This window comes from Neolamprologus brichardi, chromosome 1 (assembly GCF_056152115.1).
Source record: "Neolamprologus brichardi isolate AB-2024 chromosome 1, ASM5615211v1, whole genome shotgun sequence".
In the NCBI taxonomy this organism is placed as follows: Eukaryota; Metazoa; Chordata; class Actinopteri; order Cichliformes; family Cichlidae; genus Neolamprologus; species Neolamprologus brichardi.
Genome location: NC_142104.1, coordinates 44,585,710 through 44,611,813, shown reverse-complemented (window position 1 = coordinate 44,611,813; position 26,104 = coordinate 44,585,710). Strand labels below are relative to the sequence as shown.

The following is a 26,104-nucleotide window of genomic DNA, read 5'->3' as shown; positions in this document are numbered from 1 at the left end:
TGGATCAGGTGACTCTTCACCTTCTATAGTAACTAAATCTTGAAGGTGGTTTGGCTAGAGTGACTGAACAGCCCGTTCTCACTCCCGAGGCGTAACATGCCGACGTTTTGTCACGTCCCGCGGCGTTCCTGAGGAACGCGAAAGGAGACCTTCGGCGTTCTTATGGTACGCGGTGGGTTATGGCCGAAATCCAGTGCAATGACGCTCCCGCGGTAATAGACGTTCCAGCCCTGTATTCCAGCCCTAAACCTAACCTTATCCCTAGCCCTAACCATAACCTTTTTCCTGACCTTAACCATGACTTTAATGATGTTAAATAGCGTGTTTCTAAGCGATTTGAGGAAAAAGAGCGAACATGTGTAGATTGAGTCCATACGGTTCTCACATTTCCTCATTTTTCCGAGGTCGTCATTTAGGAACGTGGTGGGTAGCCGAAAACGTAATATGTTGACGATTTGTCACCTAGCGTAAAATGTTACGCTTTGGGAGTGAGAACGCGTTGGACTGAAACAAACAGCCTTGGACCGCCACTGAATGCAGGCTAGAGTGGTTCTATTGCCCACTCCAACGCAGTAGGTGGCGGTAAAGCACTGTAACACTGGTTGTCACATGACATATATAAAAAAACAAGCAGGAAGAGGAGGTCTTTCGAAGGGTAAACATCCGTTGTAGTGGACAGTATATGTGGTTTTGTTTTTCAACGCCGTAAGCTTGTGATTTAAGAAAAAATAGAAAATCCCGATAAAGAGGAGACGACATGGCAACTACCATCAGCACCCAGAGGGGACAGGTAGCGACCTCGGTGTTTGTCTAGTTTGTTCGCACTGGCACGCACACAGCTAGGCGTTACTCTGGATTGTAGTTCTGGCAGTTCCTTAAATGATCAGGAAAGAGTTGCACAGAGACCTACAGCACTGACACTAGCTTAGCATTCAATACCCGTCACTCAAAACGTCGACGAAAGTAATTAACGGATAAGCGTTAGCTTAGGTAGCTAATAGCAACTCAAGGATTAAGCTGCCAGGACAGCAACACTGACGTGTTCCGTGTTACACAACAAACGATAAAGAGCAGTTTCACTCCCGTGCTTCAGATCTGGGAAGCGTAATTTCAGTTTCTGTGTTGCTGCTTAGAGGACCCCGGATGTTTTGTTATTACAAAGAGTCAGAAAACATTAAGCCTTTGATTTGTGGTGAGCTGATCTAATGATTACTCATAAACCGACTAATTACAAGTTAATGAAGTTCTGAGACTTGAGCAAAACGGTGTTCACGTCCAATATTTCCCGCGTGCTAGCATTACGTTAAAATGTTAGAAGAAAGGCTAGATAAACATATTAAAGGCATGGGTTTACCTCTTTTAAACTCACAAAATCCTAAAAAGTAACAAAAGTTTTCTCGTGGATTCTTTAGTTCAATATACCGTTGAACATAGAAATGTGTGGAGACATCCTGCCAAGGGCGTAGATTTGGTTTTGGCGTTGGTGGGGACGGATGATTCAACCACCCAACCCTGCCCTGTTTCTTATTTTCCCCTTTTTGTCTTTGCTTCTTGATAAAAAAGGAGAAATATACTTGCTTACATGTGCTATTCTACATGCTTTTAAACCATTTAAAATTACAATTCATATTTTTACATTTGAATTACATAACAAATGACAAAGTATTTTAGAGTTAAGTTTACTTCAGACATAATCCATATAAATCAGATATCATACAAACATAAAAATAGCTTCAAATACAGTCATGACAATAAAAGAATATGACTTTAAGGACTTAACAACATTACTTCAGTTATAGTACACCAACATCTCTGATACATCAGCACTAAGGGAACACTGAATGACCTGGTGGTTTCTGTCCATAAAACTACTCGTCTAAGATTATCACAAAGTAAAAGATCTCTCAGCAAAATTATGCAACATTTTAGGCACGATTGCCCCGATCAAGTCAGTGAGCTGGGATGTTTTACTCTAAACATAAACTACTGTTACAGCAACAGACATGGACTACTGGTGCCCCACACAACAACTCAATGTCCACTATGTGAAGGGGCCACACACATGCTTTCTCCTCTCGTTAACTGAGATAAACTGCTGGCATATTGGTTTTATATCTATATATATATCTATGTATACTGTCCAGTCTCTCCTGGTGGACATACAGCAGCATTGTTTAATCTCATTCGAGTCACTGTTAACCTTACCCATGTTTTTAGTCTTCTGAGAGCACTGAAGTTTCTTTCAGCCTCAGTACCTGCGTTTTATCCTCAGATTAAAATTATTATTCTGTGCTTGATGTGCCTCACCTTTGGCTCTTCCCCTCTGACTGCACTAGGACATATTGCCACCTGATAAAATAACACATGGATTCGTGCCATATAAAAAGTGAGACGTGTCAATTCAGATTCTTTGTCAAACATACACTAATGAAACAATTTACATCAGCAGCCTGACAACTGTCATGATAATAAATACTAGTTAATCTACAGCACCAAATCATCAGTCAGTCACCTGTGACCTCTTCACCTCTGAGCTACAACATGGCAGAGCTGCCTCTGTCACCTGATCAATAACAGTGAGACATTCACATACATGCAGTCACACATGAGCTTCAAATACAGTCATGAACCAACATCACCCAGCTTCACCTGTGATCTTGTATCACCATTGTTGGTTGGAATATTTGCCAAATCATGACTACTTCATGATATTTTGTCTCAAAAATGAACCCTGTGAATATGTCAGTGCCATTAGGATGAAATTATTGTGTCACCAACATTTAACGTTAGACATATAATTTTAACAGCCTCTGTAAACTAATATCCGGGCTGCTCGAGGCTCCGTTTTCTCTGACAGTTTCAATCAAAATTAGAAATGCTGCTCTGAGACTGAGAGAACTAATAGTGCTGCCTGTTGTGCAGTTAGTTTCCAAAACACGTTATTAATGGGTACATACAGTTTTAGACTGATGTGGGCCAAAGCCTAGCATAGCCTGTAACGTTATTATGACACATTTTATGAGTGAACTTGACTTTAAGTGACTTACAGGTTTCTTTGAAAAATACTTTCTTATATCCGGGTTCTTCCTCTTTGCTGCCGTCCTCCTCTCCTCCTCGCAGCGCAGGCTTGCCGCTGCTGAAACTAAACAGAGCTCCCTGAAAGGCTCAGCCAATCACATTGGCCATATTTGTCACATGACGTAGGACTCCAGTAGAGAACGTAATTTAACTCTTTCTGCACCGCTGGGTGAATGAGACGCTGACAGATGTTTTTTTTCTTTCTATCGGGTTTGTTTTTCTTTACTCGAAGAGATCAAATTATTGGTGGGGACATGTCCCTGCCGTCCATGCCAAATCTACGCCCTTGCATCCTGCTCTTAGCAACAATAAGTTGGCATCATTTTCTGTGTTTATTCGGGTAGATGAAGACAAACTGATTTACCCCACTATGTCTTGCAGTTTTTTATGGCTACATTCCTTGCTCCTTCTTTCTTGTACAGTTTCACTCGTGGAAGACAGAAAGTGAGAGATATAGTCGGCTATAATGACTGAGGAAAAAGACTCATGCTGCTAGCAGCATTTCACCCACTGAGTGAATTCATTTGGATTGGTCAGAGCAGTAAAAAGATCCGTCATTATATAGTTAGAATTTGTTGGACAAAGTCTTCTCTCTGTAAACCACCACATTGGATTTTAAATCGGACAATATGTGATCACAATGCATACCTTAAGTTTTAATTCTAGAGTTTTTACCAAAAATGTTGGAATTAATTGTTTTTATACAGGTTAAATGGGGCCTGTTGCATTGTTATTACATGTCAAATAAAGCAGCCATAATATCTGAAGTTGATTCAGAGTGAAGAATTTTGTATTCTGTAACTTTTCACTGTAATTTTGAATATGAAACCCAAGAGATGTCAGATGACAGCAAGGAAGGCTGTTATGAGGCTATTATGCAGAAAAAACAAACTAAAGCATGTGGTGATGTTTGTGACATCACGCATGCTGCAGTGACAGTCATTGATTGAAAGGATTTTCAACTGTAGTGGTCTAGATAACTACAAAACCTGAGTCTCTCTACAACAAGTGATGGACCTAAGTGTAGCTAACTAAAATTCAGCAGCATCACCAACATGTCTTCCAAGTGAGCCATACATATAAATCAACAAAAGTTTAAAAAAAAAAAACCAAACCAAACCAAAAAACCTGTCTCATCATGACTCACTTAATTGACTGTAGGTTGTACCTGCTAGTTAGAGTTCAAATTAGGATGCTGATATGTAAAACACGATTAAGTCTACCAACCCTCATTTGAATACAGGTGTCTAAGAATGTAACGTTAACCGAAGTCCTGCTTGTAGACGGGACTCTTGCCACTCTTGCAGTAACCTAGAAATACCTCTGGGGACTTTTTCAGGTAGTACTTTTGAAGCATTATCTAAATTAACTTACATTTCTGTCGTCACTAGTACATCACCAGTCAAATAAGATAAAAACTGCTTCAAATATTTATTGACTTTGCCCCAAAATAAGGTTACAGTACCGTATTTACCGCACTATAAGGCGCACCAGATTATAAAGCGCACTGTTGAAGACTGGCTCTGTTTTCATACATAAGGCGCGTCGTATTATATGACGCATTAAGACAAACAAAACAGTCAGATAACTCGACCTTTATTAAGCTCATTCATAGTAACTCTTAACACTGTTAAGCTGTAACACATTAAATATTGAACAATACACTTACGTTTCCAGTACATTCAACTTCCACTGAGTTACGGTAAACAGCTCGGCAATTCCGGCATCAAGCATGCCCGGATCCCTCTCACGCCGGATTAAAAGGCGTTTAAAGTGCATTCAGCAAAATAAAACAATCGGATTAGTTAAACCAACTCATTCACAGTAACTATTAACATTGTTAACATTAAATATTGAACAATACACTTACTTTTTCAGTTCATTCAACTTCCACAATTCCATCAAACTCTTCACCTTCAGTGTCTGAGTTAAACAGCTGGGCAATTCCGGCATCAAGCATGCCCGGATCCCTCTCATCGTTATCTGAATCAGTCTCGTTGCTGTTACTTAGCTGTTCAGGGATTATTCCAGCCTTCGTGAAAGCTCGGACAACACTTGAGACCGATACCTTAGCCCAAGCATCCACGATCCATTGGCAGATAGCGGCGTAACTCGCTCGGCGTTGCCTCCCTGTTTTGGTGAACGTGTGTTCGCCTTCTGTCATCCAATGCTCCCATGCAGCTCATAATTTAACTTTGAACGACCAATATCTAGTGGTTGGAGTTCTTTGGTTAATCCACCCGGAATGACGGCAAGCTCCGAATTAGTTTGCTTCACTTGGGTTTGGACAGCCTCGGTGAGATGGGCGCGCATGGAGTCGTGGATCAAAAGAGATGGAGATTTGTGGAAAAAGCCACCCGGTCTCTTGACATAAACTCAGCCACTCGCTCATCTTCTCCTCGTCCATCCAGCCCTTTGAGTTAGCCTTCACAATGACGCTGGCCGGAAAATTTTCTGTTGGTAAAATCTTCCTCTTGAAAATGACCATGGGTGGTAGTTTCTGGCCATTAGCTTGGCAGCCCAGAACTACAGTGGAGGATGACTCCTCGTTCCCTGTGGTGCGTATAGATACCGTACTGGTGCCTGTTTTCTCAACAGTACGGTTCACGGGGATGTCAAAGGTGAGGGGGACCTCGTCCATGTTAGTGATGTGTTCTGATCTTCTTTTCAGTGATCTCATTCTGGCAGTAGGTGCTGAAAATGACCAACTTTTCTCTGTAATCGTTTGGCAGTTGCTGTGAGACAGTAGTTCTTGTGCGGATTGAGAGATTATGCCTTTTCATAAAACGGAAGTACCAAGAAGGTCCCCCTCGAAAGCCGATCTGCATGTCACGTGCTGCCGCTGTTGCCTTGAGTCGAATAGAGACTGTAGAGACACTTCTACCTGCTGTTCTCTGTTCAATAACCCACTGTTCAGTTTTGTCCTCTAACTGTGGCCATCGCGCCTTGTTCCCTCGGAAACTCCTTTTGGTCTTCTTTACTTGTTTTAGGTCATCTTCTTGCTTCCTCCACTTGCGCACCACTGACTCATTAATGCCGAATTGTCTCGCAGCTGCTCTGTTTCCATTCTCTTCTGCATAATTGCTCGAAGGTTAAAATACGCTTCGTAAGCGTGTCTCTTCGCGGGTGCCATTTTGGAGTCGTTATACACACACAACACGGGAATGTTGTGTTGAAGCATAGTACGTATTACTCCGCGATGCTCCTGGCAACAGTAACCGTAATGCTCCTCTAAAAAACATTTTTGACAGATTTCTGAGCATCGTGTGCCACATAAAACCGGTTCAAGGTCAGTCAGCACAAACCAAAATTCATACATAAGGCACACTGTCGATTTTTGTGAAGTTTTAAGGATTTTACGTGTGCCTTATAGTGCGGTAAATACGGTATTTTTTTGTTTTACATTCTAACCAATTTAAAATTCTTCCTCTGAAATACAAAGACCTGAATGAATATACACTATAAAGACCTCATAATACTACGGAGCCCCGCAGGGGACATGGGAGAAAAAAAAATTAAGACAGACTTTTGCGAGATCTCGCAAAACAAACTCGGGATTGCGAGATCTCCCAAAAGTTGAATTCCAACAATGGCGGCAGCTACTTAGTTGTAATATTTCTCTTTCTGGGTCACAAAATACACTTTTAAGATATTTTGAGGCGTGAATGTAGTTGTGTAAACGTCAGATACCTGCTCGGTTTACAAGACATCACGTATTTGCAAAAGTGCTCCGACGTTTTCGGAGATCTGACACCCGCCATCTTGAAGCTAACGGGAGGTCAAGGCCTACTACAGCCGGGAGGAACACCGCTTTCCCGGCACATCGTGCCTCGACCTCCCGGTCGGCTTCAAGCTGGCGGCCTCCGCAGAATGCAGCTAAAACATTTGCGAGATCCCGAGTTTGTTTTGCGAGATCTCGCAAAAGTCCGTCTTAATGTTTTTTTCTCCCATGTCCCCTGGGGGCTCCGTATAATACTATATTTTCTCAATAGAGCACTTTCCTCTCAGAGTGCAGCCTTATTTGTGGTTCCTAGAGATTTCAAAACTGGGGCAGAGCTTCTAGCTTACTTGACCGTCTCCTGTGGAACCAGCTCTGAGTTTGTATTCAGGGTTGGATCACCCTGCTCGAGGACTTCATTTGTTTTCCACTTGTTCTCCTCTTCGCCTTCATCTTAGTTTCAATAAGCACTTCATTTATCCCATATTTAACTTATATGGCAATACTACATACTACATGTCAGTAACTTTTGGTTTCTCTTCCATAGATTATATTTTGTTCTTTTCTTTCTCTCAAAAAATACATACAATGTTAAATGATTTGCATGAATTAGTATCTCTCTTAGTACAGCACCAAGCAATCCTCTCTCCCTCCAACCCCCTGTATGCTGCTGAAAAACAAGTGGCAGTTTTTCTGGGTAAAACTTAAACCAGTTTTTTGCTGTCAGGAGTCGACGTCCTGGTTAAGAACATGATCATCGGTTGAAATTATTATCATTAATGTCTCGACGTAATCTCGTGGAGTATATCATGTTTAACTGTCTCCCTCAGTGACTGCGCAGAGTCACTCTTAATCCCTGTGTCTTTGTATTCAGGTGTATATTGGGGAGCTTCCACAGGATTTTCTGCGAATCACTCCCACTCAGCAGCAGCAGCAGGTCCAGCTGGATGCGCAGGCAGCCAGGCAGCTGCAGTACGGAGGCTCCATAAGCACTGTAGGACGGCTTAGCATTACAGTGGTCCAGGTGAGCACAGCTTCACTATTAGAAGTGCAACTGGATTTCATTACAGTATTTGTACCATTGTGGATAAAATATACACACCAACAGCTTGTTCTTTTATGTTACACATAAAAGCTTCTTGTTTAGTTTGTTAAGTTCTAAATTTTAACCGAAAAGTCATTATAGCCAAAGTGCCACAAATTCTTTATAACAAACTTTATTTTTTTGGATCTTCATCCATATTCTTTGTGCTGTTGACAGACAGGTTTATTTTGTTACCTCCTTGTTGAACTAGTCTAATGCAGAGGTCAGTGTAACCCAATGGTGGCATGGATCTTTGTCTTTCATGAAGTTCATGTTTTATGTCTGAAAAACGTTTTGGTTAAAAAGTTCCTCAGACCCCAGGAAGAGTAGCTGCTGCTATTACAGGAGCTAATGGGGATCTTGATCAACTAAACTAAGTTTTAGTGTTTGTGTTTTCGTGTGTAACTTAGATTAAATACAGGAGTACACGTGCTAGCTATACTGTAATACACGAATCTGAAATTAATCAGTTAATTGAAGCCACCTGTCTTGTTTTATTGTGTAGGCCAAACTGGCTAAAAACTATGGTATGACCCGAATGGATCCATACTGTAGGATCAGACTGGGCTATGCTGTCTATGAGACACCAACTGCTCATAATGGAGCCAAAAACCCACGCTGGAACAAGGTGATCCAGTGCACGGTGCCTCCTGGGGTTGACTCTTTCTACTTGGAGATCTTTGATGAGGTGAGGAGGTCACAGAGCTTCTCTGCTGAATGGTTAGACATGGGCACAGCTTTTCAAAGATGAGCTGTATAGGGTCTTCTTATTTGTGTTTCTTCTTTTTTTCATTTTATCTATTTGTCTGTTTCATGTTATCATATTGTGCAGGTAAGTGGACTGGTTCTTATATAGCACTTTTCTACTTTAAAACATGTTTCTATTCATCCGTTCATAGAAGCACTTTTTTATTCTTAAGTGCTTTGTAACAGTCACACTCTGATGTGGGTGTGACTGTTACAAACTGTTACAAACTGTTACAAACTGTTACAAACTGTTACAAACTGTTACATTGGAGGTTAACTTGCGGTTAGTATCTTGCCCAAGGATATTTGCCATGCAGATTGGAGCAGCTAGGGATTAAACCACCAACCTTTCAGGTTAGTAGATGAGCCAAGACCAGACAAGCCAAGCATACATACCTGGTATGCTCAGGCTGTTAACCTGGTCTGACCTGGGCATGCTCAAGGTAGTATGGCCAAAAGCTGTGAAATATGGCAATAACAGAGCTGACAGTCAGAGGACAGAAAGAAAAAAGAAGCAGGGAGAAAATAGGAGGAATATAAGAAGAAGATGGAACACAATTAGAACAACATAATGTGTCGGGCATCGGTTTATCTCACTGGAATGAGCAGCGGAGCATATGCAGCAAAGCTGAGAGACCAGGTTCGAGTCCGACCTGAGACCCTTTGCTGCATGTCTTCCCCTCTCTCTTTCCGTCATTGTCCCTATCAAACATAAAGCCATATAGATATATATATATATATAAAAGAAAAACATAATAGGTCATCCACTGGTGCACCTGTACGGTATCATCCAAAAAACAAACTGCATTTGTAAGAGAAAATCTGATGCAATGTGATTTAAAAACAGAATACAATCCAGCCTCAAAGGAGTTCCTACCTAAAAGGAGCTACTTCAACATCCTCCAATAAAGCACAGGACTATACCAAATATGCAAGAACACTCTTCCTTCTAAAGGTGAAAGAAATTGTTTGTCTTTTACCACTTGGAGGCAGAAACACATTGTTGAGTACAAACAGGCTACAGAGGTGGAGATTAGCAGCTGGTCATGTGCTACCCCAATAAACAACTCTGTGGAGGTTACAGGGATACTCCTCTAGCTCTACAGTCAGGGGGATGAAATGGTGGATGGAAATGACTTTGAATAACCTGAATATTGTTTTCAGTTTTATTATGTGACAGTATTGTGAACGCTACTAAAAAGTTACGAGGTTATTTGTTAAGCAGTCATTTTTTACTTAAGATTTCAGGGAAAACTGTCTGGGCTGCTTTCATGCTTAGATTTAATTTGCACAGTATTCCTGGACATGATGCCGTGTCAGTGCTATTGTGTTAAAATCCTCCTCGCACCTTGTTTCTGTAGTTTCAGCCTTCAAATGAGGAAATGTGTTGTCAAGGATGGACAAAGTAAATGAAACTACAGTTGAAACTACTTTAAACATTGATTTTGAAAAACTGTGTCAAACAATTTCAGAAAGTGTTCCTGAGCCCTGACAGCCTGCTGGGCTCTCGCTGCCACTGCAGGGACAAGACCTCAGTGTTGATGTTCAGCCTTTTCCCTTAAACACAGATGAATCTGGAGTCCATTACTGTGTATATTAGACGATGAGATATTCAAAGAAAATGTTATGTTGAGGAACATTATTCTGGAATTGTTTCACAATTTGTACAGTTTTGCCGATGGATGAACCCTCGCCCATCTTTACTTTTGAGAAACTCTTCTAAGATGTTCTTCTTATAACCAATCAAACACTCACCTGTTGCCATTTAACCGTGTCACTTAAGTTCCTCCAGCTGTATTTTTTTACTTTTTCAGCCTTTTGTTGCCCTGACGATTATTTAGATAACCTTTATTTATAATTCAAACATCTGATTGCACAAGTTATAAAACCAGTGAAACATGAAAGTATGTTTTCTTACATTCTGTCTCTATCAACAGTGCATATTTATTGATAATATAGGGCAGGGGTGTCAAACTCAAATACACAGTGGGCCAAAATTCATAACTGGAACAAAGTCGCGGGCTAACATTAATATTTATTGAAATATATTTATTCCTCCAGATATAAGAATGAATCTTTTCTTATGGACTCAAACACATTTTGCTGAAAAACTGAATATGGAACTAGCAAAGCTTAATACTAAACAATATATATATTAGCTGTATAATACCAGTAGGCCAGCTCTAATAAAAATTTGGTATGGCTTTGCGGGCCAAATGTAATTAGGCTGCGGGCCAAATTTGGCCCGCGGGCCAGAGTTTGACACCTATGATATAGGGTGTAATCAAAAGGCCTATAAAATCTAAAGATCATGTTCCAATGCGCCTCTGGACCATCTTCAGCATGACTTCTTAGATGTCTCGGGGGAAGTCCTGTTATTTCCCTTTGTACTTGTTCTTCTGAAATACGTGCTGGATGTTCTCCAAACTGCTTGGCACCAACAAGAGACCCAGTTATGATCCATTATCACAAAATGTGGTCAATTTGAAACAGAAGTTGAAAGTTTATCTGCTTGAGGTCTATGGTGAAATGACATCAGCACATCAGTGACTGGCAGTTTTTCTTTTAATTAATAAATTTTTTAAAGATGGCCGCCCCTCACTGAGCCTAGTTCTGCTGGAGGTTTCTTTGTGTTAAAGGGAGTTTTTCCTTCACCAAGTGCTCGCTCAGAAGCGGTTTTCTTGTAGGGTCTTTACCTTAAACTGTTGTTGATATTTGGTGCCAAACAAGCTTGAAGGAGAGACAGCTACATTTAAATCAGGCAGGGTGTTTGTTACGGGCCTCTTCCCAGAACGTTTTGGTCACATCTTATATTCTGGGCTGAGTGAATTGTTTTCATACTCTGGTAATTTCCTGTCTTAAAGTCTTACACATGAAGAAACCGTTGGATTTGAACTCTGATATGCTGTTAATGATCCAGCAGTATACGTTTGCATTTCTCCACTGACCTGATAATTGTTTGCATGTGTTTCTGCTGATGTACAGAGAGCATTTTCTATGGATGACAGGATAGCGTGGACACATGTCACCATCCCTGAAGGCCTGAGGGAGGGCAGAGTGGTGGATGAGTGGTTCAGCCTGAGTGGACGGCAGGGTGACGACAAGGAGGGCATGATCAACCTGGTTATGTCTTTTACTGTGAGGACATACACGCACCCTTCATCAGATAAGATGGATCACACGTCTGTGTTAAATCACAGATCTAGTTTAGGTTATGCTGTTACTATGGATACACAGTCAGTTTATTATTCCCACAAGTATTTGGACAGTGACACAGTTTCCATAAATTGTTTTGTATATTGTAACAAAACGAATCTTGAAAGCTTGGAACATGATAGCCTCTAATATATATTATTAATTTTTAATTAGTTTCAAGGAAAAGGCTTTAAAAATGATCGAGTGTTGCTTCACTGTCAGGAAATATGTTGAAAAGCATCTTTCATTTCTGTTTCATTTATTTCCATGAAGTGAAAGTGTTAACCCGTCTTTGTGCCAGTCTTTACCAGCAGGAATGATGACTCAGCCTGTTGTCTTCATGCCATCTGTGTATCAACAAGGAGTGGGATACGTGCCCATCACAGGTCAGTCAGTTAGTCAGTCAGGTATCTAATAAGTTCAAAGCTGGTTCTTGTATAAGCCGTGTCATCTGTGTTCCCAGGAGTTCCTGCAGTCTACAACCAGGGCATGATGCCTATGGCAGTGCCAACTACCATGCCAGCAATTGGGAACCAGGGCCTACCATGCACTGAGCAGGACCTTAAGGCTCTGCAGGACATGTTCCCCAACCTGGATAAAGAGGTGGTTCGCACTGTACTGGACGCACAGCAAGGCAACAAGGATGCTGCCATCAACTCTCTGCTGCAGATGGCTGAGGAGCTCTAACTATACAAGACAGTCTGATACCAGACATGCTAACAGATGCATGCATTCACAGTGAAAGTAGTCTCCGCCCCTTCTCTTATAGACATGTTTATAGTCCTCCCACAGTCATACTCTCACACACTGCAGCAGCAGCTGAGGTCTTTGTTTCCAGTTCAAATAAGGTCCCTAGTGCTTAAACACAACTCTGCTCCCGAGTTCTGACAGAGTCGTTTTGGTGTAGCCACTCAGTGGGTGTTCTCCCCTCTAATCACAGGATCAGATTTTCACAGCCCACCAGATATTCATGTTGATGCTTTTGTAAACAGTTTGTTTTGCACCTGCCATAACTACAGTAAATCACAACCTCCTGTATTATTGGTATCTGTAAAGTGTGTAGTGCATTTCAAATCATTCATTGTGTATATATATAGAAATGTATGCAGTAATAATAATGAGTGAATGACTACCCTGGTTAGAAGAACTCTTTTGTCCACTGTGAGTCATCTCTAACAAAGTTAATATAGGTTTACCATCACTAAGTCAGGACATGAAGGTTTGATGTGCAGTTACCTTCCACATGAACTATGAGCGAGGACAACAGTATGACATCTGCAGAGGTTTTAGGACCAACGATGCTCCTTGGTGACTGTGTTCTAATCTTAAGTCTTCTATTCACACCTGTAACCTGCCAACATTTTGTCTGCCAAAGTTCTTCTCTGTGAGACTCAGTCTGCAAAACTCTTAATGTTGAACGTGCAGTCGTGTCACGTGATTCTGTTATCTCAGTGTAATACACATCTTTCAGTCCAGGAACTTTGGTATTCCATTGGTGTTTACTGGTTTCAGAATATTCAGAATATTTATGATTTAGCATGAATTGCAGTCATATATCACTAGACAGGAACAAGTAGTGCACATGTTTTTGCTACCTATGAAGCGCCTTGAGGCGACTTTTGTTGTGATTTGGCGCTATATAAATAAAATTGAATTGAATTGAATGTTTTTAAGTGAGAAGGTGATTTAGACGCCAGCCGATAGCAGATGTAATGGAATATAACATTTCTGTAAGATTGTTCCCTTCGCAATGTCAAATTTGTCATCAAAAGGTCTTAAACCTCCATGTTTTTTATTTTGAAAAACACTTGTTTTTCAAACGTTTATGTTCCCCACAAAGACTCGGTGTAAATGTTCATGTTGCAGAAAGACTTTAATGTTTATCACCAAGAAAAGACAGTTTACATCACAGTGGTATGTCGTGATACAGAAAAGGAGCATTTGTTTAACCAGAGACAAGAAAATGAGGCACAAAGAGTGTCGAGGTGGTCTCAGCCATTGTAAAGTTACGGAAGATCAGCGTCTCCTGCGGCGCTGTGGTTTGGGCGTTGTCCCTTCCACGCATTCTGCTTTGCTGCACTGGCATGACTGTACCATGGTGTAGCTGTGCTGCAGCTTAGACCCATCAGCACAGGTAAGCTCCACCTGCTCCACACTTGTGGTGGCTTCTTGGCAGCACTCGCAATTGTGTACCATTGTGTTGGCTTCCATAGAGTACCTGAACACACACACACACACACACACACAGAAAGACCCGTTAATGAAGTCTGCACTAGTTACAGTAACTAACAGAAAAATATGAATGTTCTGTACAATGCCTCATCCTGAGTGGCTGATGTTTAAAGATAATCGTTACTTTATTGTTGCACTCATATATACTAGTTATTATTCTTGAGTTTGCCTACAGCAGATAAATAATGGTGTATTCTTTGGTGTGCACTAAAACAAACGTATGAGAAAGAACACAGTGAGCATGTAGCAGCCAGTTAAGGGAAATGACTCTCGGTTAAATTTCAAATAAACGACTCACATGGAGAAACTGTCGCAGTGTCCAGCGCAGTATGTGATGTTAACTGGCTGTGCGCTCTTGCAGTTGTTCAGTTCAATGATTCTCTGCTCCTTCTGGGTCTTACACACACTGATATTGCCTGGAACATAACAACAGTCGCACACTCACGTGAGGCACAGTTTGAAACTTTGCTCTTAACATTATTTAGTTATTTAGTTTGATGCTTACAGGTTTTGCAGCAGCCACTGGCATCTGTTGTTTCAGTGCCCTGGAGGAAGAAGATGTTTCATGTTGTGTGAAATATTCAGCAGTAAAATGCAAAATCCACTAATCTGATCTGTAAAAGTCTAATAAACTCACAGGTTCACAGTCCAAGGGGTTAAAGGGAGGACAACTAGTCTTGGTTTCCTTGGTAACAAGCTGTCCATTGAGCTTCTCACAGGTATATTGCACACATTTGTCATTAGGAGATATGTAAGAGCTGTTGACCTGTAAAACATGAAAGTTATAACCAAGACAGTTGTCACAAAGAAGCTAGACCAAAACACGGTACCTGTATGTCATCTCATTTCAAAAATACTTTTTTGGCTTTGAATTTCTAAGCTTTTGTTTTTTAGGTCCTAAATTGCTGATTAGTTTTTAAGAAAGAAAAAGAAAGGAGTCCTGCTGGTGCTTCTAATGCTAGCATTTATTCGCTGTTGGTTGCAGTACTGACCTCAATAACATGCACCGTCACGTTGTCAGGTGTGGTGAAAACACAGTCCGTCTGAACACATGCTCCACAACACTTTCCTGCTTCAGTCTGATATTCATAACCCTGCGAAAGAGTGAGATATGAAGAGTGAGAGAGCTTTGTGAGGAAAGATGTGTGTGATTGTGTAGAGCTGGGGATGCTGGAATATGCTTCACTCATTAATCTGCATGTGAAGGACTCTACCACTCATCACAAATGCTTGAACACAGTTCTTGCTAAGGGGGCACAGCCAGTTAGTAGGTTGGAGTTAGAGTCAGGCATTCTTTTCTTTTCATTATTTAAAAACTGTATTTAATATTTACTTAAGTTATTTTTATCTAATTTAAAAATGTATTTGGTTACCTTAAACATCTAAGTGTGACAAATGTGTAAAAACCTAAGAAATCAGTAAAGGGCTAAAAAGGTTTTATCATTACTCTTTGCACAACAAAATGAAAGAAGAAAGCCAGTATAGAAAGGATAAACACATATGTACTTAGAGGCTAACTTACTTGTTAATGATGCCTTCATAAAGTTCTTAAACAGTAGCGTTTAACATTGACAGTGCTTCATAACATTTATCCTTAGTTCATTATCTGAAACATGTACTTTTAATTCTTCACCTCAAAGGTATAAAGGCCAACTTTCTATTGGATGGCTCCACCTCATTAAGAAACATTTGAACAACAGACGGGTGGTGTTTCTATGTTCCCAGTAACACCTGAGTGATATTAGTGATATCAATCTCAGTGACATCATAGTGAGCTACTACTAAAAAAAATAGCAGAAATGCTGTTTAGAGCAGTCTGAAGGAGTGCGTGTTCATACATATGTGGCCTCATTATGTGAAGCTACAGTTGTGTTTAATGTAACATAGCAATACCGTTTCAGCAATGAACATTATTTTCTACTGCAGAAAATAAGAACAGCTCTGCTTCAGTGTTTTGTTTTGTTTTTAACCAAGTTTCACAAAGCTGTTCATTTCAATTCACATCTGTGGTTCTAGTTTGTTGGTGCTGTTCTGGACCTTATACTGCGATTTGCTCAGGCTGGCTGGTGTGAAGTGTGGGGTGATGATTCCTCTTTATGATAGTAATGAATGTGTCATGTTGGCATGTGAATGAGCTTACAGCAGAACAGTTTTTGTTGCAGACGACAGGATTGCAGATAATGATGTTCAGCTTGGTGACAGGATCTATTTTGGAGCTACAGTAACATTCCTCGCAGGGCCCGGGCGTAAACGACGCTGACGTTGTTGCTCCTGATGGTTTTGTTGTCACTGATGCTTGTTCTGTCATTGATTGTGCTTCTGGTGCTTCCAGCGGCGGTTCTGATGTGTCTGGCGTTGGGATCTTGGTACCAGGCTAAAGAATTGTATGTTATATATTATATTAATTGCTTCAAGGAATATTTCATACTTATCATACATATTTATTGTAAGCCTTATCGTAATGATGAGTATGAAACAAAGTTCAGCACAGAAAGAGTTAGCTGGCTTGACAAAATCTAAACCACCAGTCAAAGATAACATATATAAGGGGGTGTTTTACATGTCAACTGAGCAAACTAGTCCAATCAAAGATCGTATCAGTGAAGTGAGTAATACAGATCTATAAAGAACATAAAAATTGACATTGAAATATAACATCTTTCCAACAAGTAGGACAAGAGAGACTGATGATTTCATCACCACAAGTGCGGTAAAATCAACTCAAGCTATAAGCACTTCCTGCGGTCCCTGTGCTGCTGTTTATTTCTACCTGCACATTAGAACCAATTACTCTGAACTGCATGGGCTGAATACACGTTAAAGCTACTTGCTGTGTTCAGCTGTGACACTATGTGAAGTATTGCCTACAAATGTAGCTGATTTACTTTTTGTTTTCCAATAGCTGCGATTGAAATGAAGACCTAACCATCCATCTGGATACACACATTCCAGCGAAAGTGCCTCACACAATCTTCACTGTTGTAACTTTACAGCTGGGCTTCATTCAGTTTTCAGTCAGGCACAGTTTAAAAAGTTGAATATACTGATCATACAAACATATCCATATGTCCTGTGTATAATTCAGGACAACAGATGGGCTTGTTTGATGTCTTAGGGAAAACCGCTTATTGTTTGAACTGTGTGCTTACCTTGCATTCAATCATGTTATAGACACATACACCTTTAGGAACTGCAGACACAAAGAGACATGGGTTTAGTTAACATTCACACATATGCATTGATGATCTGTTATAGTTTACATTGTACTAGACTCCACCCATTTATTCATTCACTTCCTTATCAGGGTCATTCTTGCTTTAACACACAAGTAGGAATTCTTTAGTATCATAATTAGGTTTCTTCAGATTATTATATCGTGTTCAACAGCAGATAGGACAGGCTGGTGGATTAGAGTGACATACCACAGTTGTAGGATAGACAACAGGTGCCATTGGTGATGCTCAGCTGGAAGCCCGGCGAGCACGTGGGAGGAGCAGGACACAGCTTTACGTTGCATTCTGTTGCAAAAGGAATGAGAACTTGTCAGAATGTGATGATGAAGATTTGCACAACTTTCCATTTGATAACAATAACTTGAAGAACCAGGAAAGCAATTATGTATGTTTACATGATTTAGTACAAGTTGGGAAAGCCAAGCTCTCTTTTAATTTAATTCAATGAAATGAAATTACATTTTATTTATATAGCTCCAAAACACAAAAACAGTTGGCCCAGGGCACTTTATGTTGCAAGGTTAAGACTTTACAGTATTGCTGGTCTTACCCCAACAGTCAGATAACCCCTATGAGCAAGCACTTTGCTGACAGTGGGGAGGAAAAACTTCCTTTTAACAGGAAGAAGAACCAGGCTCAGGGAAGGGCTTATATCTGCTGTGACTAGTTGCGGGTGAGAGGAGAAAGACAGGACCAAACACAAGCTGTACAAGAGACCCAAAGATTAATAATAACTAATGATTAACGTGGTGTATGAAAGTGTATGCCTTCCACTTAACTTTTAAATATCTTACGAACAACAAGTAGGCCAGCAGTCTGAGAGTGAAGGACTGTATTGACCTGTATTGACCTTAGTACTGTGACCTTAGTACAGTACCTTGGTACTGTGAGGTCCACATATACTCATATGTGCCATTGCCAGAAGGTTGGTGTATTCCAGCACAGGTGAAGGGCTGGACAGGGCCATAGAAGGTCCTCAACCCACGAGTAGGACCGGGATCTTCTACTCAAGACTTATGGGGGTGATGACACCCGGACTGCCGGACTAGCATTGGGATGAAATCCTTGGATCTATTATCAGACCCTGGTGCACAACGATGAACAGGCTCGTGTGGATGCAGATAGTTCCTCAAGGATAAATATCATCGAATGGCTTCCAGGATTACCTGACTAAGTCCCATATAACACCTCTACAACATTACGCTTTGGTCCATCCAACACCACCAGGTTGCACTTTAGACTGAAGAACTCAGTTATACCCTAATACAGACCTGGGAGGAGTCCCCAGGACACAGTGGGTGATCCACTACCCTGCACCGTTAAGTGCTTGGCATTTCCCATCATGGTGTCCACCAGCAGATCCCACAGGAGACCATCTATATATCTGACATTGCCAGATTTAAGCACATGGGCTCCGTGCAAACAACTAAAAACCATTTTGAGTTGCTGCTAAGAAATTTTACAAAATGGACTAGCCTGCCACATATTTGTTTCACTTTGATTTTTGGGGTGTCTTTGAATTAAGCCCTATGTAGGTTGATAATCTCCATTTTCATCAAATAATATGACGCTTTTAGTCCTAGAACATTCATCTATATCAGAAAAGCAGCGTGATTGTTGTCCCTGAGATCTGATGTTTGTTCCAAAACATTGTAATCAACAGATTAATGTGAATGTAGTCTTTTTTTCTAAACAACCATAAGTACACTGGCACAAGCTCTACCGATCTTGATTTTTCTGTGATTTTGAGTTTTCGTTTTCATTTTCACTGACTGAGATTTCAATCACACAGAACTAAGCTGTCTCTGAAAAGCAAACAGAAATGCAAATGTGCATATTTTCCATTAAGCTAAATAACTCCGTTATGAATGTGCCAGGCATGAGACTACCTCCAGCTGTTATCTGGCATATTAGGCTCAGAAGGTGGAGTGGGTTGTCCACGAACCGGAAGGTTGTTGGATTGATACCTTACTCTTCTAGTTTGAGTATTCAAGTATCCTAAGTTGCCGCTGATGCATCCAATGGAGTGTGTGTGTAAATGTCAGGAAGCACAGAGGGATGGATGAAAGTGCTGTGTGAATAATGTCTGTGACTGACTGAACGAGTCTTGTAATAAAAACGCACTTTGAGATGAAAATTGAGCATAAAGACAGTACTAGTCCCCAGAAAGGCGATTTTCATCAGTGTCAGTCATCCATTTGTGTGATATCAACTGCAAGACAGTGTTTAAAGCTAGTTCACAGACACTAAAACTGACCACATGACTGTGTTGTGCAGCAGTTCACTGTATTGTTGACCAGTTGCTGGCCAGGCTTGCTGCAGTTAGGACTTTGCACAGACGGGCACTGAACAGGCTCACACTGGACGCTCATGGAAACCTCGTCACAAACACAGGTTTGACAGTCACTTGTCCAAGTCTCGCCCAGCTGTTTAAAAGAAACACACCGATTCAGATTCACACATCTTATCCATTGTTAAGAATGCATGAACATAAGAGCAGAGGTCTCACCTGTTTGGGTTTCCCATCAGGTCCAACACAGGCTGAAAGGCAAGCACAGACAGCAGGTGATGTTCTGGAGAAAAATATTTCAAAACCCAGCAAAATAGTGTTCTTATAGAGTCTTACCACAGGTGTCAACACATATGTCATGTACTGTGTTGAATAATGTGGTGCCATGAGGACAGAAACAGCCTTCCTTAGTGTTGTTGCTGGATGCCACAGTTTGGTATGCCATGTTGTATCTGATGAGAGAAAATGAATTCAGAGTAAAGACCCTACAAAAATAGCGATTGGGCTAATCTTGATTAAAAATAATAAAATATTTAATTAATCCTACTATCACTAAATTCATCAGGATCATTAAACAAACAAAGGTTCTTCACACTGATATGGTTTACGCTACCCGTTATTGCATGTAGGCTCTACAGATGGACCACAGGGCATGTACACTTTGTTGCTCGGACACTTGTGCTCTGAAAGATGGAAGTATGTGCACATTGTTCAGAGCTGCAAAAACCGTAGTGTTATACACTATCAACTGTCTGGATATAATATTTATATCTCACCACAGAGCCCATTGGTAGCATTTCTCCAATCGATACAGATTCCTTCATTAGAACATTCAGTGGCATAGGCCTCCAGACTGCAGCAGCTGCTTGTGCCAAGATTGCAAGTGTCAGAGACACATGATGTCACAAATGGTCCTGGAGGTACGACTTTGTGGCATGGTGCAAATAAACTAGAAGGGACATACAAGCCAGAGGATATCAGGGAAATGATTATTCACAAAATGTGTACAAACATTCATCATAACGACTAAAAACATCCATGTATGTGATAGGCCAGTTACTTGTCTCAGTGCGATCGCTTAGCTTATAAACTTAGCACAAAAAGTGAAGAAACTAGTGTTTGGTCAATTATTTCTTTGTTTTTGGTAAAAGGACTGGATAGTGCTTTTACCAAAACAAAAACAAAACTGGTGAGTGGAATGGACAGTACTCTACCTAAGCACTCGTGCCTCATAATGTACAACATCCCTCATCCAGACAAGCACTTTTTTCCTATGTGTGTTTTCAATCTAACATTCACTGCATCTGATGGATGCATCAGAGAGCAACTTGAGGTCAATATGTTACCGAGGATATTTGGCATAGAGACTGGAGGAGCCAGGGATCAAACCACCTAACTTTCAATTAGGAGTTGAGCTGCTCTACCTCCTGAGCTACAACCACCCAGACTGCTGCTCTGCCCCTGGTGGGCTCTTTACAAATGTGGTACCATTTTATAAAGCTTCAAGCCTCAACAAACCACTGTAGCAGGGTCCATGCTCACAGTTGTTTTTGATCAAGCACCAATAAGGTAACCAGAAGCTCAAAACCAGTCAATGCTGTAAGGCATTTGCAGAGAAGATTTGGCAGGTTTTTCATGGGCACATACACTAAACTCAGTGGCTCCATTTAAGGGGAAATAACATTATGATTTATACCATACCATCTTTATTTATAAAGCACTTTAACATAAAACCAGAGTTCACAAAGTGCTGTACATATGCAAAGAGCATAAGCAAAGTAAAAATAAAATTAAAATAAGATAAAATAAAATAAAACATGTTCAAACAAATTGAGTCAATCCCCTTAAACAAAGGCTTCAGCAAATAAATATGTTTTGAGAAGAGTCTTAAACTTTGTTTATTGGAAAGAAGCACAAAGAAATACCAGGCCAAAGGAAAATGTCCTTACTTTGTGTGTTAATTTCAGTTATATCAATAACCAGTTATAGATTATAAAAGCTCCTCCCATTAAATTTTATTTTATTGGGGCGATTACTGGGGCGATCGTGGCTCAAGAGTTGGGAGTTCGCCTTGTAATCGGAAGGTTGCCGGTTCGAGCCCCGGCTTGGACAGTCTCGGTCGTTGTGTCCTTGGGCAAGACACTTCACCCGTTGCCTACTGGTGGTGGTCAGAGGGCCCGGTGGCGCCAGTGTCCGGCAGCCTCGCCTCTGTCAGTGCGCCCCAGGGTGGCTGTGGCTACAATGTAGCTGCCATCACCAGTGTGTGTGTGAATGGGTGGATGACTGGTTGTGTAAAGCGCTTTGGGGTCCTTAGGGACTAGTAAAGCGCTATACAAATACAGGCCATTTACCATTTACCATTTATTTTTATAAGTATTTCCCTAATGCTGTTAAACAGAGTCAGGCAGCTTTTCCAAATATCCTGGTTTAATTTTTGATGCTGACATTATTTTATGTGCACACAGAAACAAAATATGGTAAAAGTTATTTCATCTAGAATTAATGAATTTGTGGAACTTTTTTAGTGAGTGAGGAAGGTGACTGAAGAAGAAACACCCAGTGCATCATGGGAATCCCCCGGCAGCCTACGTCTATTGCAGCATAACTAAGGGAGGATTCAGGGTCACCTGGTCCAGCCCTAACTATATGCTTTAGCAAAAAGGAAAGTTTGAAGCCTAATCTTGAAAGTAGAGATAGTGTCTGTCTCCCGAATCCAAACTGGAAGCTGGTTCCACAGAAGAGGGGCCTGAAAACTGAAGGCTCTGCCTCCCATTCTACTTTTAAATACTCTAGGAACAACAAGTAGGCCTGCAGAGCGGGAGCGAAGTGCTCTAATAGGGTGATATGGTACTACAAGGTCATTAAGATAAGATGGGGCCTGATTATTTAAGACCTTGTATGTGAGCAGCAGGATTTTGAATTCTGGATTTAACAGGAAGCCAAAACAGGAGAAATCTGCTCTCTCTTTCTAGTCCCTGTCAGGACTCTTGCTGCAGCATTTTGGATTAACTGAAGGCTTTTCAGGGAGTTTTTAGGACTTCCTGATAATAATGAATTACAGTCGTCCAGCCTGGAAGTAATAAATGCATGAACTAGTTTTTCAGCGTCACTCTGAGACAAATTGTATCTATTTAATAGATCAGATTGGATGACTGCAGAACTGTTTACAGAACTTGGCAAAGTCATTCAGTACTGTCTCAGTTTTGTCTTCATCTGTATGCTCTGCCACTTTATGATACATACTATTGATTTAGGATATTTGCAGCGCTCCTTCACAGGCTGTCAACTTGACAATCAAACTGGAAAGAAAATACCATTATAGCACTTTCTGTTCCACATGTGCAGAATAAGTACATTTTTCCATCTACCAAAATGAAAAGTATAACGAGTTTGCTGAACAGTTTGTGGTGCTCTTTACCTGGTAGTTAGTAGATCACAGATAGCAGGTTCACAAACAGCTGGTGTTGAGTGTGGGGGGTTGGATGTGGTTCTGGGTGTTGGTGGGGTTGTGGGGACAACACAGGGTGTATGTGGGACCTGCCACTCGCCTGCAGTGTCTGAGCAGCTTCCCACCTGGCCATTTGGAGAACGGCATTCATTGCTCTGGGAGTTGTCACAGGTTCCTAGTGAAGGAAAAGCAGCAGCATGAAGCCTGAACAACAGCCTAAGAAAGAAACTTATTATACGATCAATATCAAAGTTATGTAGGCATACCAGCATTCTTACATACTTCTTTTTCTTATCTAAGCTTCACTCTAATTCAACTTACAGTTTGTTCAAGACATGTACAGATATTTCTTTAAATGGGAAATTAGTTAAAATCTCAGGACAAACATAATTTTAGCAGCAATCAAAATGTTTTACACCCACTACAGATCAAACATTTAGAACACCCCAATTTCTCCAGTTTTTTATTGAGAATTATGCAGTTTAATGTCTCACTGCACTCTGAAATTAAAGCCTAGTACAAAATGACCAAAGTGTACTCTAAACGTTTGACTCATCAAAGTAGCCACCTTTGGCAGATATAACAGCTGGACACCCCTGTGGCTTCTTTCTAAAACAGAAATCAAATATTGTTCAGGACGTTCTTCCCACATCTGTTGCAGAAGTTCCCATAAACGAGGCACTGGGAGGCTGCTTTGCTTTCTCTCTTCTGTCCAGTTCATCCCAAACCAGCTCGATGGGGTTTAAGTCTGGAGACTGTGGTGTATGCTCAACAGCATACAAAGATCCTGCATGATGAACCAAAGATTTCAAATTTTGATTCATCAGTCCAAAATACCTTCTTGCAGTCTTCAGTAGTCCAACAGCAGCTTTTAATGGCCCAGGCAGGCCTCTTTGTCTTATTCTGGCATCTTAGCGATGGCTTTCTTGCTGCAAACTCAAAGTCTTCTCTTACCACGACCACTATTAGCTGTGCTTGAAGCTGTTGTCCTGGGAGCCGCCGATCACACAAGCTGTTAACTCTCCGAAACTCTGATTCATTTGTGGCTTTGGGTCTGCAGACCTCTTCCTGCCAGAGTTTGTTTCTGAGTGCCTTTTGATGGTGAAGGAAACTGTACTCACTGACACCTTGACATTCTTCCTAATTTCTCTGTAGATAAAAGACCTAACCTTTTTAGTGTTGGTCTGTCTCTTCCATTGTTAACTGCATTTTTTGTAGCAACCCACTACTTCCTGCAGTACAATATTGTTCAACTGATGCTCACGAGGGTGTCGTACCACAGTGTGTTCCAACACTGCTTTTATGCAGACAGAGGGGGTTGTAGTATTCCAGAAAAGTTGGAACACCTGTAGCAATTAGTGGCACCAGCTTTGCAGAACAGCTTTAAATTGATGACTCATTTTGTGTTCCCTGAAAACGGCCTTTTTGGATAATTCTGAAATGTACGTCAATTTTCAGTTTTGAGTAACCTTACGTTTTTTTAACCTCGGGCAGTTCACCACTTACCTTTGTACCATTTTAAGCTATTCATTGGACCCGAACTTGAATTGCAATAAAAAACTGGAAAAATTGGGGTTTCTAAAACTTTTTTTTAAAAGTATATAACTTTGTTTGTGTTGCATTTTTAATTTCTCCTAGGTATTTGGGATTAGTTAGATGTGAGAAGTTAAAAAAATCATGACTCTCAGCTGGAACTGCAGTACAACAAGGTGAGGAGTTTAATGATATGCAGCAGGAATTACAAAACTATAACGGGCTTCAGTATACCAGAGAATTGGTATAGGTCTGAAACTTAGTTCCAGACTTAGTTCAACTAAGGCCAGAGGGCGCGATACGGCAGAGCTTCTGTCAGTCTGCCCCAGGGCAGCTGTGGCTACACCTGCCGCTGCCTCCACCAGTGTGTGAATGTGAGAGTGAATGAATAGTGGAATTGTAAAGCGCTTTGAGGGCCCTGAAAAGCGCTGTATAAATGCAATCCATTATTATTATTATTAACCAAAGTGTGCTGAGGCTGTCTCACCTTCTAGATTGGATATGGATTAGAGTTAAATTTGATTGCAAGTGGCTGAGGAATCTTTTCTATTATTAATATTTGGCTTATTAATGGTCATTGTTTGGGTTAAAGATTGGGAGAAGTATTCTCTAACTCACCACATTGTCCCTCTGTGTTTCCTTCAAAGAGGGAGTAGGGAAGGTCAATGCTGAATGAAGAGCCTGAATAGACTATTTTTGCACTGATGTCCTGTAACTCCAATGTGGTGATTATATCTGTGCCAGTAATGCGCAGGACAGAATTGCTATAGGCAGGATAGATCTTTTGCTGATTGACAAACACCTGTAGGTAACAACACAATTTACATTAAAAAATAGTGTGAAACACGCATCATTTGAAAGATTAACCATTAGATCAGCTTTCGCTTGGTCAAATTGAATCATTGCTTACCGCATTAGCTGATATTCCTGAAGACATCAGCTGAGTCAAAACCACTTTGAAAGATTTATATGTAACAGTAAGAACCTTGGGACAGAATGTACTGCCTGATGGATCACAATCACGGTTAACTGCAACAGTCAGGTTATATTTAGCAATGATCTCTTTGACCAGGTAGTAAGAGCAGTTCTCATTGAAATTGTAGGATTCTCCATCAAATGTTAAGTAGTGGGATCCACACCAGACACTGCACACACCTGCAGGGTGAAAAGAATCGTGTATATAAAATGTTAAGTAATAACTGGAACAGGAGAAATAGACAAGTGTCAGAAGTTAACAAAAGATACTGTAGATCTGCCTAAACAGTCAGGATGCAGGCTGATCTCATTTTATTTATAAAGAACATTTAATACAAGGTTGGCCAAAGTGCTGTAGATAAAACAGAGCACAGTAATGTAAAAACGTCACCATATGCACACATGCACAACAATAAATATGCCACAAAAAGACGATAGACAATAACAGCCTAAATAACTAGCAACAACATGAATGGTATTCATGTTGTTGATCAGTGGTGGCTTTTCATGTATTTACAAGCCTCAAGGCTCTGACACGAGATTATCTGCAGAATATCAAAGAGACAGATTT

At 40.8% G+C, this 26,104-nt stretch overlaps 2 protein-coding genes across 2 annotated transcripts in view; one reads left to right on the top strand and one right to left on the bottom strand.

Moving 5' to 3' along the window:
- Window positions 1-627: 627 nt before the first annotated feature.
- On the top strand, window positions 628-12,567 carry tollip (toll interacting protein). The gene is made up of 6 exons (XM_087843056.1): window positions 628-790; window positions 7,671-7,820; window positions 8,386-8,568; window positions 11,613-11,765; window positions 12,124-12,208; window positions 12,286-12,567. The coding sequence occupies exons 1-6, from the start codon at window positions 758-760 to the stop codon at window positions 12,507-12,509; spliced, it is 828 nt and encodes a 275-aa protein (XP_087699182.1). The 5' UTR covers window positions 628-757; the 3' UTR covers window positions 12,510-12,567.
- A 1,148-nt stretch (window positions 12,568-13,715) lies between these two features.
- Window positions 13,716-26,104, bottom strand: part of LOC102797586 (uncharacterized) — a 54,133-nt gene continuing 41,744 nt past the window's right edge. Inside the window, exons 33-48 of the mRNA XM_087843065.1 lie at window positions 25,469-25,713; window positions 25,177-25,360; window positions 22,996-23,200; window positions 20,354-20,526; window positions 20,191-20,260; window positions 19,914-20,029; window positions 19,797-19,828; window positions 19,545-19,713; window positions 17,477-17,572; window positions 17,204-17,244; window positions 16,195-16,428; window positions 15,047-15,148; window positions 14,692-14,820; window positions 14,560-14,599; window positions 14,353-14,470; window positions 13,716-14,040 (exon numbers count right to left, since the gene is read on the bottom strand). Of these exons, the coding sequence (XP_087699191.1) occupies window positions 13,839-14,040; window positions 14,353-14,470; window positions 14,560-14,599; window positions 14,692-14,820; window positions 15,047-15,148; window positions 16,195-16,428; window positions 17,204-17,244; window positions 17,477-17,572; window positions 19,545-19,713; window positions 19,797-19,828; window positions 19,914-20,029; window positions 20,191-20,260; window positions 20,354-20,526; window positions 22,996-23,200; window positions 25,177-25,360; window positions 25,469-25,713 (2,156 nt within the window). The 3' untranslated portion in view covers window positions 13,716-13,838. The remainder of the gene's footprint in view (window positions 14,041-14,352; window positions 14,471-14,559; window positions 14,600-14,691; window positions 14,821-15,046; window positions 15,149-16,194; window positions 16,429-17,203; window positions 17,245-17,476; window positions 17,573-19,544; window positions 19,714-19,796; window positions 19,829-19,913; window positions 20,030-20,190; window positions 20,261-20,353; window positions 20,527-22,995; window positions 23,201-25,176; window positions 25,361-25,468; window positions 25,714-26,104) is intronic.

Excerpts from the sequence above, each read along its gene's own strand:
- tollip (XM_087843056.1), top strand. The coding sequence starts at position 758 with ATGGCAACTACCATCAGCACCCAGAGGGGACAG. Across the intron at positions 7,821-8,385 it reads TTAGCATTACAGTGGTCCAG|GCCAAACTGGCTAAAAACTA; the intron begins GTGAGCACAGCT and ends TTTATTGTGTAG. Across the intron at positions 11,766-12,123 it reads ACCTGGTTATGTCTTTTACT|TCTTTACCAGCAGGAATGAT; the intron begins GTGAGGACATAC and ends TCTTTGTGCCAG.